Source organism: Panthera onca, chromosome B4 (assembly GCF_046562875.1).
Source record: "Panthera onca isolate mPanOnc1 chromosome B4, mPanOnc1 haplotype 2, whole genome shotgun sequence".
Taxonomy (NCBI): domain Eukaryota; kingdom Metazoa; phylum Chordata; class Mammalia; order Carnivora; family Felidae; genus Panthera; species Panthera onca.
The window spans coordinates 117,356,446-117,372,032 of NC_138345.1; the positions used below are offsets into that span (position 1 = coordinate 117,356,446).

Consider the following 15,587-nt stretch of genomic DNA (forward strand, 5'->3'; position numbering starts at 1 on the left):
CTTTGTATGCCAAGTTGTGGTTTTCCTATTTTATTGCTTTGATGTCTGGTGGGATTTTGTTTCATCGGTTTCATCTAAAATGCTGTATTAAGCAGTTATTACCAAAATTATGCTGTGTATCAAACAACCCTAGGACTTAGTGGCAATGAGAATTCATCCTTTGACTTGGTCTGGTCCATGTACATTTGTTATGAAGCCCAGGCTGAGGAGGCAGTGGCTGTTTGGAGCATGCTCTTCTCATGGTGTACAGCGGAGCAAAGGGGCCAAGCTCTATCACAGAAGTACACTCAAGGTCTCTCTTCACACCGCATCTCACTGGCCATGGCAAATCATATGGCCAAGTCCAACATCAGAGAGGAAGGGGAATCCACTGTGCCAGGCGAGGAAGGGAGAGGGGCACGAATGTTTGCCGAATGATAATCCAAACTATCTTACGTGACAAGTCCAGTCTGTGGCTGCCAGCTACCTGAGAGGAATTCTGAACCCCTGTATGGAAATACAGGAAAAGGTGTTGCAGTGATCCGTTAATGATGTCACCCATGGGCACATGCAGTGAGGAGCCGCATCCCGGATCCAAATGATCTGAGTTGATCAGTTGAGCAGGTGGTCTTCATCTTAGCTGTGCTTACTGCTAGAATGTGTGATTTCTTTGCCCTTCTCAGTGATTTTTATAGTATATTCCAATTTTCAGTTTCTGTTTTGTACCATTAGCACCCTTTTACTGTTTTACAAAAATAGTAATTTGAAATTACTAAATTTTGAAGTCCCATCTATTTTGCATTTTGCCTTGCCTTAAGGGTAATAGTTTTGCCCTCCAGTATTTTCCTAGCAGACTGATAATTAATTCATGCTGATGATTTCCCTCACTTCAGTATTTGGGTTGGAAGGAGGTACTGAATCCCCTCCTGACTGCTACAAATACCCAGACGGCAAGGAAGTTTATATTATAATGAATTGCTAATGGGCAACAGCAACAAATAAAACTTGTTTGATTTTCCTTGCATTAGCATAAATTAGCATCCAGGAGAAAACGTCCTCAGTTATCTCACCTTTGCTAGCATTGATGTGTACTCAAGGTGGTGACCAATAGTCATGGTTTTTGTGTGTGGAACACTGCACCAGATATTTGTGTCCAAAAGGAAGGAGGAGTCATAGAAAACCAAGAAAGTGAGTCTTTCCTTCCATGAGGTTCCAGTCATTGACAGTCAGAACAGAGATACACTTTGGAATTATATAGATATGTCTCTTAAGAGGTCCATATTAATGGAAGCAAATTAGGCTGAAGCTGGACGACAGACAGGATGGGCATGTTAGTTAATTGGAAACATTTTTTTTTTTTCTGGAACAAGTATATTGTGGGGCAGGTATAAAAAAACACATTTTCTCAACAGAGCAATTGGCAGAGAAGCATGATGACAGAATAGACTATTCATGTGTATGTGAACCATAATAGGTCAGCATGTGTACCAGAGAGCTACTGTATGACGTCTGAAGAATAAGAAGATACCAGAGTGATTCAGCTGATCCAATTTATAGAGGTTTTCTCTACATTGTCTTATAGGAATAGAGACCCTGAGATGATGATACTGGCAATATAAGATCATATTTAGTTTCAATGCAAAAAAAACCACACACACACATTTATTAGATGCCTACTTTGGGCCTAGTTGTATTTAAATATACTTATCTTTTTTTGTCTTGATTTTCTTGTGGCTTTAGGAAAAATTTCAGCTGGGATAAAAATTGTTAAATTCTGTAAGACAGTTTGAATTAAAAGTACAATTTAGGGCTAGTGGTCCTGGATGCAGCTTCTCACAACCAAATGCACTTGGTCTATAGAAAATATAAATGTTTGTCTTGCGAAAACTAATGGCGGTGAACCTATTGTCAGAACACACAAAGAGAACTGTGAACGAAGACTTAGGATCACAGCTGACCTTTAATATAGGCTCTGCCTGTTGAAACAGAGAAAAGCTTTCAGCCTGAAAAAATAGGATTTGTTCTTTCCTTACTGCCTTGGGCCTGGTCCAGAAACATGGGGTCAATACCAACTAAAAACTGAGATGCCATTCCTCTGCTAGTATCTTGATTTCTTGTATTCCTCTGAGACACAATACTCCATAGGTGGGGACCTAGGGAAACACATTACATCCTCAAATCCCAAAGTATTACACTACTTACAGATTAGAATGGAGAAAAATCATTTATGCTAATAGCAGTGATGTGTGTGTGTGTGTGTGTGTGTGTGTGTGCACATGCGTGTGTGTACCTGCTATGTATCAGTTCATAGTATTAGCAGTTGAGACAATTGGAGCATGATGAGAACCATCCTCAGTGAAGCAGAGCTGTCCTGGTCCAACACCTGCAAGCTTCTAGAAATGTCATTCAGAGCTCTATACTTTGATCACTTAAATCTGAGAAGGAACCGTCTCATGACCAAGAGCAGAGCACATATTCTCCACCCTCTATTATCAGACTCTAGGTGTGAAGACATTCTTTATTCTAGACAGAGTCAACAATGAAAAATAGGAAGCAACAGAAGGCACCCGTAAGGAAACATTGCCAGGCAAGCACAATGAAATGCTCTCTTGAAGACTCAGAGGAAGACTGACACTTCAGGGAGCCAAAAGAAATGTAACAAGATCCTTTAAAACCTTCAGCAGGGCCCGGTCAAAGACTGACACAAGAACAGAAAGCCATATGCAGCGAATGCTAGATAACAGTGGGACCAGTGTGTCCTGATGCCATACGCTAGTGCTTTATGTGATTTCATCTGTCCTTGACGAAAATCCCATGGCAGTGTCATATATATTAAACGAAGAAAGGTCCTCAGAGAGGTTATGTAACCAGGATAATTTTCTACTGCTGATGCAAATCCTGATCTATCCGGTTCTAAAAGCTGTGCCCTTGATCACTGTGTTGGGTGTGATAAGAAAGTATTACCAGGAAATCAAAGTGCAGAATGAATGCATCACCCTTTCGGATTGAGCTGACATGAAAGATGCTTTTTCCCTCCCCAATCCAAACATGTAACACAAGGTTGGATAAAACAGAACTGAAATTGTTTTAACTTACAGCTGAGCATGAAGTCAGGAAAGGGAAATCTCAAGTTACCAAAGTAAATTGAGTGATTCTAAGCAAGAGCTGAAGGTGAGGATGCCATTGGCGAGGGCACTGCTAGGGCTGGGACTTGGATGCCAGGACAAAGAGGGGGTCTGGAAGGAGGGCCCTGTGGGTAGGGAAGGTCAGAACCCTGCTAACTGCTTAGAATTGAGCTTCAGAGTGGGCTTGTCAAATTGAGGACTAGAAACACATTGCCCACCGGCTTGAGTAGATGCAGAGAAACGTGCCAAATTGCCCGGTCAGGGCCAAAAATGAGTCACTTGGGAGAAGTCAGAACCCCACCTGAGATTGTAAGGTTGGAATTCTCACCACCTGAAAGTTGCAGGGAAATGAGCATAAATACTTGCCCAGAGCCAGTGAAACCCATGCAGCTCTGGCTGAGGCTGGAGAGAAACCGTTGCAAAGGGATCCACCTCTCACAAAAGTTCTTCTGAAAATAAATGTATATTGCAGGTTATACCTGGAAAAATTCTGACATCACTTTTGGATTATAAAGACAAAGAAAGTAATTGTGAACATTCAGTCAGGAAAAGTGGACTTTCTGTAAAGAAAGAAGAGTTGAACTGGCCTTAATTTTCTCCTGTGACATTAAAGACCAGACGACATTGCTCAAATATATACAGAGGCTCTTTTAGTTTAGTTCAATTTTTTACATAGGTGATTTGTTCTCAAGAATCAAAACTCAAGGGGCGCCTGGGTGGCGTAGTCGGTTAAGTGTCCGACTTCAGCTCAGGTCACGATCTCGCGGTCCGTGAGTTCGAGCCCCACGTCGGGCTCTGGGCTGATGGCTCAGGGCCTGGAGCCTGCTTCCGACTCTGTGTCTCCTTCTCTCTCTGCCCCTCCCCCCTTCATGCTCTGTCTCTTTCTGTCTCAAAAATAAATAAAAACTTTAAAAAAAAAAAAAAGAATCAAAACTCAAAAGACCTCAAAGGGCATGGAGAGAAAAGTCTCCCTTCTGTCTTCTCTACAAATGACTGACTTGTCCCTAGAGACAATTGATGTTGTCATTGTATTCCTGCTCTAACCAACAACCACAATTTATGGTTTAACACAACACAAGGTCTGTCTTCCAGTTCAGGAGGTCAGAAGTCTAAAATGGGTCTCACTGGGCTAACAAAATTAAGGTGTCAGCAGAGTACTTTAGGGGAGGCGTTAGGTGAGAATCTCTTTCCTTGTGTTTTCCAGGGGCTTGTGGCCCCTCCCTACATCTTCCAATCTCTCTGACTCTGACATACTCTGTCTCTCTCTCTTGTTTCCCTTTTCTACATATAAGGGCGTCTAGGATTACACTGGGACTACATGGATGACCTAGGAAAACTCCCCCTCTGAAGGTCAGCTGATAAGCAATCTTAATTCTATCTGCAGCCATATTTCTCCTTTGCCCTGTAACCTAACATATTCAGAGGTTCTGGGGATGAGTACACAGACATCTTTTGGGAACCTTTATTCTGCTACCACAATCAGTTTTCTAGGTTCTGTACCAGAGGTATACATGCTTATGCAAACTGCTGAGGTGCCACTGGAGAGGACAGAATCCACTCCAATTTATTTAAGCAGAAGGAGATTTATTAAGACTTCCAAAATCCCTGCGAGGACCGAACAAATTCTAAGCTGAACATCCTGACTAAGCGACACAAAGCTAGGCCACCAAGGGAACTGGAGGTTTTTGTTTCGTTGTAAATAAGTGTCTTAGTCTGTTAACACCGCTATAACAAAATACCACAGACTGGCTAGCTTATAAACAACAGAAATGTACTTCTCACAGGTGTGGGAGCTGGAAGTCCAAGATCGGGTTCCATACCTAGTGAGGGCCCGCTTTCTGGTATCTAGATGGTGCCTTCTCATGTGATAGAAGGGGCTAGGGATCTCTCTGGAGCCTCTCAGTACTCATCCCATTCAGGAGGGCTCTAATGTCATGAGCTCAGCACCTCCCAAAGGCCTCACCTTCTAATATCATACTGGGGATTAGCATTTCAACATATTTGGGAGGAGACACAAACATTCAGACCAGAGCAGAAAGGCAGCTGTAGAATCAGGAATCTGCCTGCAAAGGAAGGAGGCTCTGCTCTGGCTGCAGCCTCAAGAGCCACGTGGCCTCTGCCAGAACCCACACCAGCAAGAGAGGTGCCTCGAATCCTGTCTCCTGCACCACCTAGCACAGTGCCAATTTCAACTTCTACGTGAATGCGTGGAATTCATGACACCTAAGTCCCATGCAGGGCCCTTGCTGCAAGGAAATCTCGCAACCGTGATTTTTATCTTTGTAACTTCAATATAGGCAGGCACATTCAGGGATTAGGATGGATGTTGCATGAACCAATATGGCTGCACACACCAATACATTGATATGTTTTTCCCTAAACCAATACAATTAATAGCATAAATATTAGTGCACACAATTACTTTCCTTGCTCTTTTTTCCTTCCACTTAATATAAGTGTATCTATTGGCAAATTTTTCAAATCCATACAGTGTCTTTTTATCGTTGCATAATAACCCTCTATAAATTGCATTATAGTTAAATTAGTCTCCTTTTGATAGATTTTTTTTAGGTTGTTTCTACTCTTTTGCTATTACATACAACTCTACTATAGGTAACCTTGTATGTGTGTATATATGTGTGCCTTATATACGTATCTATTGACCCAATAGATATAGTGTATCTATTGACCCAATAGATACGATGTGTCTGTTGACCCAATAGCTATACTAGCCTATGTACAAAAGTTTACATATATATGATATATATGTATATCTATGAATACACACAGGTACACACACATGTACACTTTATCTATGAATACACACACAAACAGACACATGTATAATTTTAAGAAGATTTCATTTTAATTTACACATCTCTTGCTAGGACTAAGCTTAATCGTCTTTTGTGTGAACTCTCTGCCCATAATCTTTGTCAGTTTTTCTTGAGGTGGTTTTTTTTTTTTTTTCATTTCTTTAAGTATCTGTAAAAGCTCTTCCCCCTGCCTTTTATAGAAATCAGTCCTTTAATTTGCAAATATATTTTTCCAATTATCAATTGGAATTGGAATTCCAATTATCCAATTTTTTTTGGTGGTGGTTCTATACCATAAAGAAATGTTCTATTTCAAAATAGTATAAATTATTAATCTTTAAAAAAATTTTTAAATGTTTTTATTTATTTTTGAAAGAGAGATAGACAGACAGACTGAGTAGGAGTGAGGAGGGGCAGAGAGGGAGACACAGAACCTGAAGCAGGCTCCAGGCTCCGCGCTGTCAGCACAGAACCTGATGTGGGGCCCTAACGTGAACTGTGAGATCATGACCTGAGCCGAAGTCAGATGCTCAACCGACTGGGCCACCCGGGCTACATTATTAATCTTTTCTTTGATAACTTCTGGATTTATATCTAGTCCCTACTCTAAGACTATAAGTGTGTTCTCCCACAGACTTTTAATAATTTATGGAAACCTATTTGGAATATGTAAAAAATGACAAATGGATACACATTTAGTTTTTCCAGATGGCTGCCTTATTTCTGTACTTTTTATTCATTTCCTGTTGCTCTGTTCTATTCAGGCTTCAACACCACACTGTTTTAATTATCATAGCCTTATATTTAATATCTATTAGGATGAGTCTCCACTCACTAATCTTTCTTACCGAAATTGTTTGTCTTTTATGACTTTTATTTTTTTAACTTTGGAAGCAGCTTGCCTAGTTAAAAAAGTTCTCTTGTGTTTTTATGAGCTGCATTACATTTAGGTATTAACTTAGGAATAACTTACATTTCTATGTTATCGAGTCATCTTAACCAAGAATATTACATGTCCTATATTTTTTACTTCAAGTCTTTTTGTTTTTTAGTCCCTTAGGAGTACTTTAACATTTTCTTCCAATAGATCTTGTATGTTTCTTGTTAGGTTTATTTCTAAATAGTTAAACTTTTTATTGGCACTGTAAAATTTTTTCATTGAATTTCTACTGATTGTTGTTTTTGTGTATGGAGGCTATTGATGACTCTCTATTACTTTATTATCTTCCAATTGTTTTTTCCACTTGATTTTTCGTAAACAAAGTCTGGGTCAGTACACGTTTTCTGTAAAGGGACTGATAGTAAATATTTTAGGCTTTGTCGTCTCTGTTGCAAGCAGTCAGCTCTCCTACCGTGATGTGAAAGGCACCACAGGCAGGATGTAAACGAATGGATGTGGCTGTGTTCCACTGACACTTAGTTATGGACACTGATGTTTGAATTTCATAAAACTTTGACATGTCACAAAATATTCTTCTGCCTTTTTTCAGCCACTTAAAAGTATGAAAACCATTCTTAGCTCATGGGCCATACATTAACATGGATAGGCCTGATTTGGCCCATGAACTATAGTCTGACAACCCCTGGAAAAGGTGAATAGAAGTCTCTTACTATTACTATCATTTTATCTCTTGTCTTATAGCTATAGTATTTTTTTTAATTGTTGCAACTGTGACTTAAGGTATGAATATTCTATTTAAGTTATATATATATAAAGTTTATTTATTTCTTTTGAGAGTGAGAACACAAGCAGGGGAGGAACAGAGAGCGAGGGAGAGAGAGAATCCCAAGCAGGCTCTGCACTGTTAGCACACAACCTGATACGGGGCTTCAACTCACAAACTTCAAGATTGTGACCTGAGCAGAAACCAAGAATTGGATGCCTAACTGACTGAGCTACCTTTATTGTGGATTAGACTGAGCTACCTCATATCTTTATTGTGAATTAGACCCTGTAACATTATAAAGGCTCCACTTTTGTTGCACTTGGTGCTTTTTGGCCAGAATGCTAGCTTATCTGATAGTAGGTTCACAAATATTCCTTTTGTTTGTTTGTTTACATTTTTCTAGGACACATTTGCCCATTCTTTTATTTTCAACCGTTCTCAATAATCTTATTTTAAATATGCCTCTTAAATAGAACACAGAATTGGGTTTTCTTTGTTTTAAAACTTGATAGTTGGTTTTTTTTAGCAATAGGCAACTGGCTAAACAATTTTAACTAATTGACACGAAAGGTAACTTTGGCATTATTTTGTATCATTTTACAAGATGTATGTAATAAATTAGGAAAAAAAACAATAAAATAAAGTTGTAATTTCAGGAAAAAAAAACAATAAACTATTAGCAAAGTTATTTAGGAAAATTACAGTAAAAAAAGAACCCCACAAATGATAAATGATAAGACAAAAGTAATCACTGATATGGAGAAATTAAATTATTAGAGTTTTTTTGTTTAGCTCTAAGCAAATAAATTTGAAAAACTTTGTAAAATATATAATTTTGGAGAAAAATGTAATTTACTTCAAATTTCCTTCAAATTACATTATATAACAATTAGGCAAATCTATTATTATAGAAGAAATAAAGTTACATTAGAAATTAAGACTGACAGGGATATATAATCTTTATGTAGTAATTAGTAATATGTAACAACCCCTTTTGGGAATTAATCAGGCAAAAGCTGTTAAAATTGTAAACACCACCTTTGACCCACTAATCTCAATTTGGGAATCTATACTATAGAAATAAAAATCTTTGTGTTATATGAACAAAAAAAAAAGAAGACTGAAAAATTAAAGTTTATTGATTATTTTTCTATTTTTATTTTTTTAATATATGAAATTTATTGTCAAATTGGTTTCCATACAACACCCAGTGCTCATCCCAAAAGATGCCCTCTTCAATACCCATCATATTGATTAATTTTAAAAGAACAGTAATAAATCCATTGCAAGTTAGCATAAAGAACACTAAAAATCTCTTTAGTGTCTGGCATAATAAAAGATAGCTAGACTCTTATACCTACTTCTGCAGTCAGTCTGTTATAGGATAATATTTTGGTTGAAATACGTGAAGAAAATCTAGCCTCACACAGATATGTAGACAGAAAATGGAGGATTATTTTAGGAGCCTTTTCAGATAATTGTGGATATTCTTCTTTGGTCCCAAACCAACCCTGGGTAAGTGGTAGTTTCTTAAAGGTTAGTTCCGATGTAGACTCTGAAGCAGCATCACTGAACTTTTTGTACCCTGTTACATTAAAACACATTAGTCTTTCAGCTTGAATGGATCTTTTACTCAGGCATGATTTTGTTACATCGTGTATTAGACACTTGGAAAATAGTGACTCCTGGGTTATATAGAACTTCCAAATGTTGGTGCAATTCACTGGACAATTTTTTAAAAATCAAAATTTTAAAATATCACCGCCATTTGTATCAGAAAAGTCTGAGCACTGGGAAGCCCCTGGTGGCATATACAAATTTTCCAAAACTCTCTGTTTTTACTGAAAATTTTGAATTTTATCATTGGCAGCAAATACTGTCAGTTGTTTTCCTTGAAGACCTACTACTTTTATTTGTGAGAAAGCGTTTGCCACATACTTAAGTCTGAAAGCAGTTTGTCTCCTCAGTTGTTCAGTGGGTGGGCTGCAGGGGTGGGGGGTGGAGCAGTGCATTTCGTTTGCAACTTAATCACAGAAGTGCTTTTCCTCAAGACAGCCATTGCACTTCAGTATGAAGCAGAAATATTTGATGTGTGTTTCCCATGTTATCACACAGAATGTGAAAAAGATGGGTACTCGGGGTCAGTAGTTAATAACATTAATTTTACTGCTTTATCAGGGATATTCTTAAGTGAAACTGGCACTTTAATTAACTTGTTCATTTTACAATGAGTGCGTGGCAATGAAAAATGTAAGAATTACTAGTACGTTTGGTGTCACTGCCTTCCTAGGTTCGTGCTAAGGCACCGCCGTTTTATTTACTGTTGCTTTTGCACCGTCAGTGCAAACATCAACACGGTTATTCTAGGATAAACCACTGGATTCAGAAAGACTATTCAGGGGCGCCTGGGTGGCGCAGTCGGTTAAGCGTCCGACTTCAGCCAGGTCACGATCTCGCGGTCCGTGAGTTCGAGCCCCGCGTCAGGCTCTGGGCTGATGGCTCGGAGCCTGGAGCCTGTTTCCGATTCTGTGTCTCCCTCTCTCTCTGCCCCTCCCCCGTTCATGCTCTGTCTCTCTCTGTCCCAAAAATAAATAAAAAATGTTGAAAAAAAAATTAAAAAAAAAAAAAAAAAAAAGACTATTCAACACGGCACATTTCACTTGCATTACTGCTCATCATTCACATAGAAGGAGATCTTTGAACAGTGGGTGCCGATGCTGTCAAATAGAACCAAAACTACATGTCCAACAATGTCTGTAGATTTGAGCATGTGCAAGGCAAAAGTACAACTGTGCAGAGGAGCTGTTAATAGAGTCTTCATGTTTGCAGCTACATCTATTTTTATTTATTTATTTGTTTGTTTGTTTATTTATTTTGAGAGAGAACGAGAGGGGAGCAAAGGGGTAGAGAGAATCTTAAGCAGGCTCTATGCTCAGCATGGGGCCCGACGCAGGGCTCCGTCTCACGACCATGAGTTCATGACCTCAGCCCAAATCAAGAGTCAGATGCTTAACTGAATGAGTCACCCAGGAGCCCCTGCAGCTACATCTTTAATTCAACAAGTTATTTTATTATTGGAAAGTGCTAGAATTTGTTTACTGACTTTTCAACCAGTGGAGATTGTTGCAAACAGGACGTTTTGGTCTTAGACTTCAGGACATGTATTCAACTGTGGCAACTTATTAGTCTGTAGGCTTTGGGTGCATTTCTGTAGCCAGCACAATATGATAACCTACTCTATATGATGCTTCACTGATTTTTTCATTTGTAGTTTGAAAAGCTATAACAAAGAATTTTTTTGACTTTTAAAGAGCTTACCACATACACGTTCAAAGTTTTGTTCCTTTTTCTTTAAACTGTGAACCATGGGTCTTAAGATGCCTCAACTTAGCAGGCACCGTAATACTGTTTTAAAAATGTGCACCTCACTATCAAGAAGCATGCATTGCTATTTCTTCCTGAGATTTATATCTCGGTGTTATCCTCTGTCTCCATTGCATCCTCTACTTGGTGACAGCTACTTTGGGCATGATTCCATACAACTTGTGGTTTTGGGTTTTAGCTCTTCCCCGATTTACTGAAAATAGAATCTGTGTTTTTGTTACCTGTGTTTTGTGTTGTTTGGGATGATTTCCAGGAGAAGGATACATGCCAATAGTATAAGGACACATTTGCTGGAAGTCACCACAAAATTATTTTATTGTATTATAACATAAATAGGGAAAATGACACAAATCATGATGATACAACTTGATTCACCATCCTAAAGGAAATACCTATACAACCATCATGGGTCAAAAATAGAACAAATCCAATAATCCAGAAGTCTACATCATCCCCCCTACCATTGCCTACCAACCCTCTTTCTTTCCAGCTTTACTGAGATATAATTGACATGTAACATTGTGTAAGTTTAATGTATACCATGTAATGATTTATATATGTACACATTATGGATGATTACCACAGTAAGGTTAACACATCTTAACCTTCCTGCTTTCTAATTTATAACAGATGGATTAGTTTTGGCAGCTTTTGATTTTGTGTAAGTGAAATTATATAGTCTATATTCTTCTGTATCTGTCTTCTTTCGTTCAACACTATATTTGTGTAGTTCATTCTTGATGGACATAATAACAATTCATTATCCATTCTACTGTTGATAAACATTTGGGGGTTATCATGAACAATGCTTCCATGAATATGCTTGTATATTACATTTTTGTGCACAAAGCACACATTTAAAAATTTTCTTAATTAATTAATTAATTAATTTAGTTTGTTTATTTTTGAGAGAGAATGAGAGACAAAGTGCAAGCTGGGGAGAGGCAGACAGAGAGGGAGACACAGAATCCAAAGCAGGCTCCAGGCTCTGAGCTGTCTGCACAGAGCCCAATACGGGGCTCAAACTCATGAACTGCGAGATCATGACCAGAGCCAAAGTCAGGCACTTAACTGACTGAACCAGCCAGGCATCCCTGTACACATTTTTATGCATATACCAAGGAGTAGAATTGCTGGTTAATAGATCTGTATTTTTTCAACTTTAGTGAATACTACCAAGAAGTTTCCCAAAGGGGTTTGAATTTGAAGTTTACCCTGATGACTACAATTGTAGGGCACTATTATATATAGTATTGGCTTTTGCTTAGTCTTTTTGGGAACTCCTTATTCAAGAATAATGCCCAGTTTCCATGCGGGTTTTCGGTCTTTCTTTTTAGAAATATGGAGAGATTCTGGATATGACCATTTTATAGATTATATGTATTGCAAATATCTTTTACCCCTCCTGTGTTTTGCCTTTTCATTCTGCTAGTGGTATCTTTTGATTATACAAAGTTCATAATTTTAATGTTGTCCAATTTATAAATGTTTTCTTTTATGGTTTCTACTTTATGTGTTCAGTTTTAGAAATCTTTTTATTTGCAAAAATTATAAAGATACCCTCCTATCTTAACCATCTTTTTTTAAATTTACTTTTCACATATAGATCTGTAATTCACCTAGAATCTATTCTTGTGTATGGTGTGAGGCCAAAGTCAAGATTAATTTTTTTTCCATATGATATACAATTAACCCGGAATCATGTATTGAGGAGACAAACCTTCTTCATGACATTGCTGCATCACATCTGTTGTAAATCAAGCGCCCAAATATGTGGAGTGAGAGAGAAAGGGAGAGGGAAAGGCAGAAAGAGAGCAAGTTGAGAGAATCAGTATGTTCTTATATTTATTTCATCAAAGAAATAAATATAAGAATATTTTGCAAGACCAAAAGGAGAGATGAGGGTTCACACCAAAAAGGCGTTCTATGTTCCAAAAGCAGTGTGAATGAAAAGATCTAGGCCTAGATGCAAAATGAAATTTTAAATCACCACAAATAATGAGGAGTTTATTAAAAACATTACAGAATAGGGAAGATGGTCAAATACAGAGTAATAAACATCTGACTAGCATCGGGCTTTGCACCAGCAATGACAGATACTAGAAAGCAGTAGAACAAAGCCTTTATAGATTTTAGGAAAAATTAGCTGGATAGTCAGTCAAGCATGAGGGCCTTATAAGGACTCAAATGGTAGGCACCCCTCTTTTGGGGAACTTTTTAAAAGTAAGTTACTAGCAAGTGTACCTTAGCACACAAGGTTGCAAACAAAAAAGTTTATGTGAGATAGAAACAAAAGAAGGAAGGAAGGCAGGAAAGAAGGAAGGAAATGGGATTAGAGAAAGGTTTACATAGTACTTCAAAAGTACTGAGAATATTGTTTGATAAACTGGGTGGTAAGTACATGGGGGTTCATCTTATTATTTAAGAAAACATACATAGACCATTAACCATAAAAAATTCTATTCATCTTTCCTCCCTTCCTTCCCAGAGGCAACCACAACCCTAATAAAATACTAATATATGTATCTGTGTGTGTGTGTGTGTGTGTGTGTGTGTGTGTGTGTGTGTGTACATAAATAATACAAAATATTTCATTGGGTTTTTTTCAAATGTATGCACATGGTAGTATACTCTATGTATCACCTGCTTGTTAACTTGGTATACATTGTGAAGATCAATCCAGGAGCACCCTTATCATGCCCATTTTAAAGATGAGAAGATTAAAACCCAGGAAGTCAAAAACCCAGAGAGACCTAAGGAACAGAGAGGGTCAAATCACACAGTAGTGAGAAGTACATCTGGAACTTGAACTGAGATACTACATGATACTTTCTGCTTTATCAATCTAATTAATTCATTTTACATGCCATCAAATGAATAGACTTCTGTTTATTTTTCCAAATTTCCATTTTTTTGATATTACAACAATGTTGTCATAAATGTCTTACACAAGAGTCCTCGTACACTTACATGAGTATCTGCATTGTCAGTTGTATTAGATCCTGCCAAACTGCTTTCCCAAGAAGTTGCCCTCGCAAGTAGTATATAAGAATTCTGGTTTCCTCACACCGTTATCAATATTTATTATTTCAGATTTTAATATCTATCAACTACCGAGGGAGAGATGGGAAATGGTATTTCACTTTAATTTGCATTTTTCTGATTTTTAGTGATGTTAAAATTTTGGCTATTTGAGTCTCCTTTTCTAGGAGTTGACTGTTGAAATTCTTTGCCCATTTTTCTGTTGGACTCTTTGATTTTTTTTAAATTGATTGGTGCAAGGTGCTATACATATTTGAGAAAAAAACAGATCATTTTTAAAATGTTTATTTATTTATTTTGGGAGAGAGAGAGAGAAACTGTGTGTGTGTGTGTGTGTGTGTGTGTGTGTGTGTGCGTGTACATGCATGCACGTGCCACATAGGGGCAGCGAGAGAGGGAGAGAGAAAAAAGAATCCCAAGCAGGCTCTGCATTGTCAGCTGAGAGTCTAAAGAGGGCTCGATCTCATGAACTATGATATCATGACCTGAACCAAAATCAAGAGTGGGACACTTAACTGACTGAGCCACTCAGGTGTCCCAAGAAAAACAATTCATACATGTTATAAATATTTTTTCTCAGTCAATGGTTTGTCTTGTAACTTTGCATTTGGTGTCTTTTATGATACAAAAATGTTTTTTAATGGGAATGTAGTCCCATGTGTCAATCTTTCCTTAATGAGTTCTGCTTTTTTTTTACACATGGTTATTTTTCAAGGAAAGCATAGTATTTGTCTTAAAACTTTTTTTCACTTATTATTATTATCATTATTATTATTATTATTATTATTATTATTTACTTGCAGATAACTACCAAGTGGTGTTCCAGACTGCCTGTACATTTTCTTATCAAAATGATGGCATGTGTGACAACACAGATGCTAGAAAAAAGACTCCGACTAAAGTGGATATTACGTGGATTCTTCTACTGCGTTACTATATTCATCTGCAAAGGATTAATAATATGAGCAAATTGCTAGGTAGGTTTTTGATGTGTTAAGAAAGAACACATTCCTTTCCAGTTCTTGTTCAAGTCCTGTTTCTTAGAATCATAAAGTACTTTTGACATCTTTTTGAGTGAACTCTCATCAGAAGATGAAAATTTTAGCGGATCTTAAGCTGGGATACACAGATCTTTGGGCAGAATAGTATTCCAATGTAACTGACTTCCTTTGACATTCTATGTATTTTATTTATTTGATGTATTTAAAAATGTTATTATAAAGAGGCATCCAGGGGCTTCCCAAGAGTGCCAGTGTGGCTCATGGCTCAAAACAGTCGAGAATCAGAGTGATAGTAATGTGACAGCTTAGAAAATGAACACGATAAAATTTTGGCTTTAAGGAGAGAATGTTCCCGTATTCAGTATGTACAAGAGAAGAGATTCATGCTTCAGATAGGATACTTAACTTCATTGCACTGTTTTGTTTAGTTTTTTGTTGTTGTTGTTGTATCATCTAATGCTGTCAGAAGAGCATCCAGAAAAACTGCTATAATCTACTTCACGTCAGTCCTTATTGTGTTTGTGACAATGTATGTTGTGTTTTCTCTGTGGCAATGACATTGGTGATTTAGTG

The 15,587-nt window shown here is 37.6% G+C and overlaps 1 protein-coding gene across 4 annotated transcripts in view; it reads left to right on the top strand.

Annotated features, from left to right (window-relative positions):
- The window catches only part of CFAP54 (cilia and flagella associated protein 54), a 295,014-nt gene that overhangs the window by 225,225 nt on the left and 54,202 nt on the right, over positions 1-15,587 (top strand). For all 4 annotated transcript variants that reach the window (XR_013556674.2, XM_078449575.2, XM_078449576.2 and 1 more), the window contains one exon: positions 14,817-14,990. Coding sequence is in view for 3 of the 4 variants with exons in the window: in XM_078449575.2 (XP_078305701.2) it covers positions 14,817-14,990 (174 nt within the window). In the remaining variant the exon portion in view is untranslated. The remainder of the gene's footprint in view (positions 1-14,816; positions 14,991-15,587) is intronic.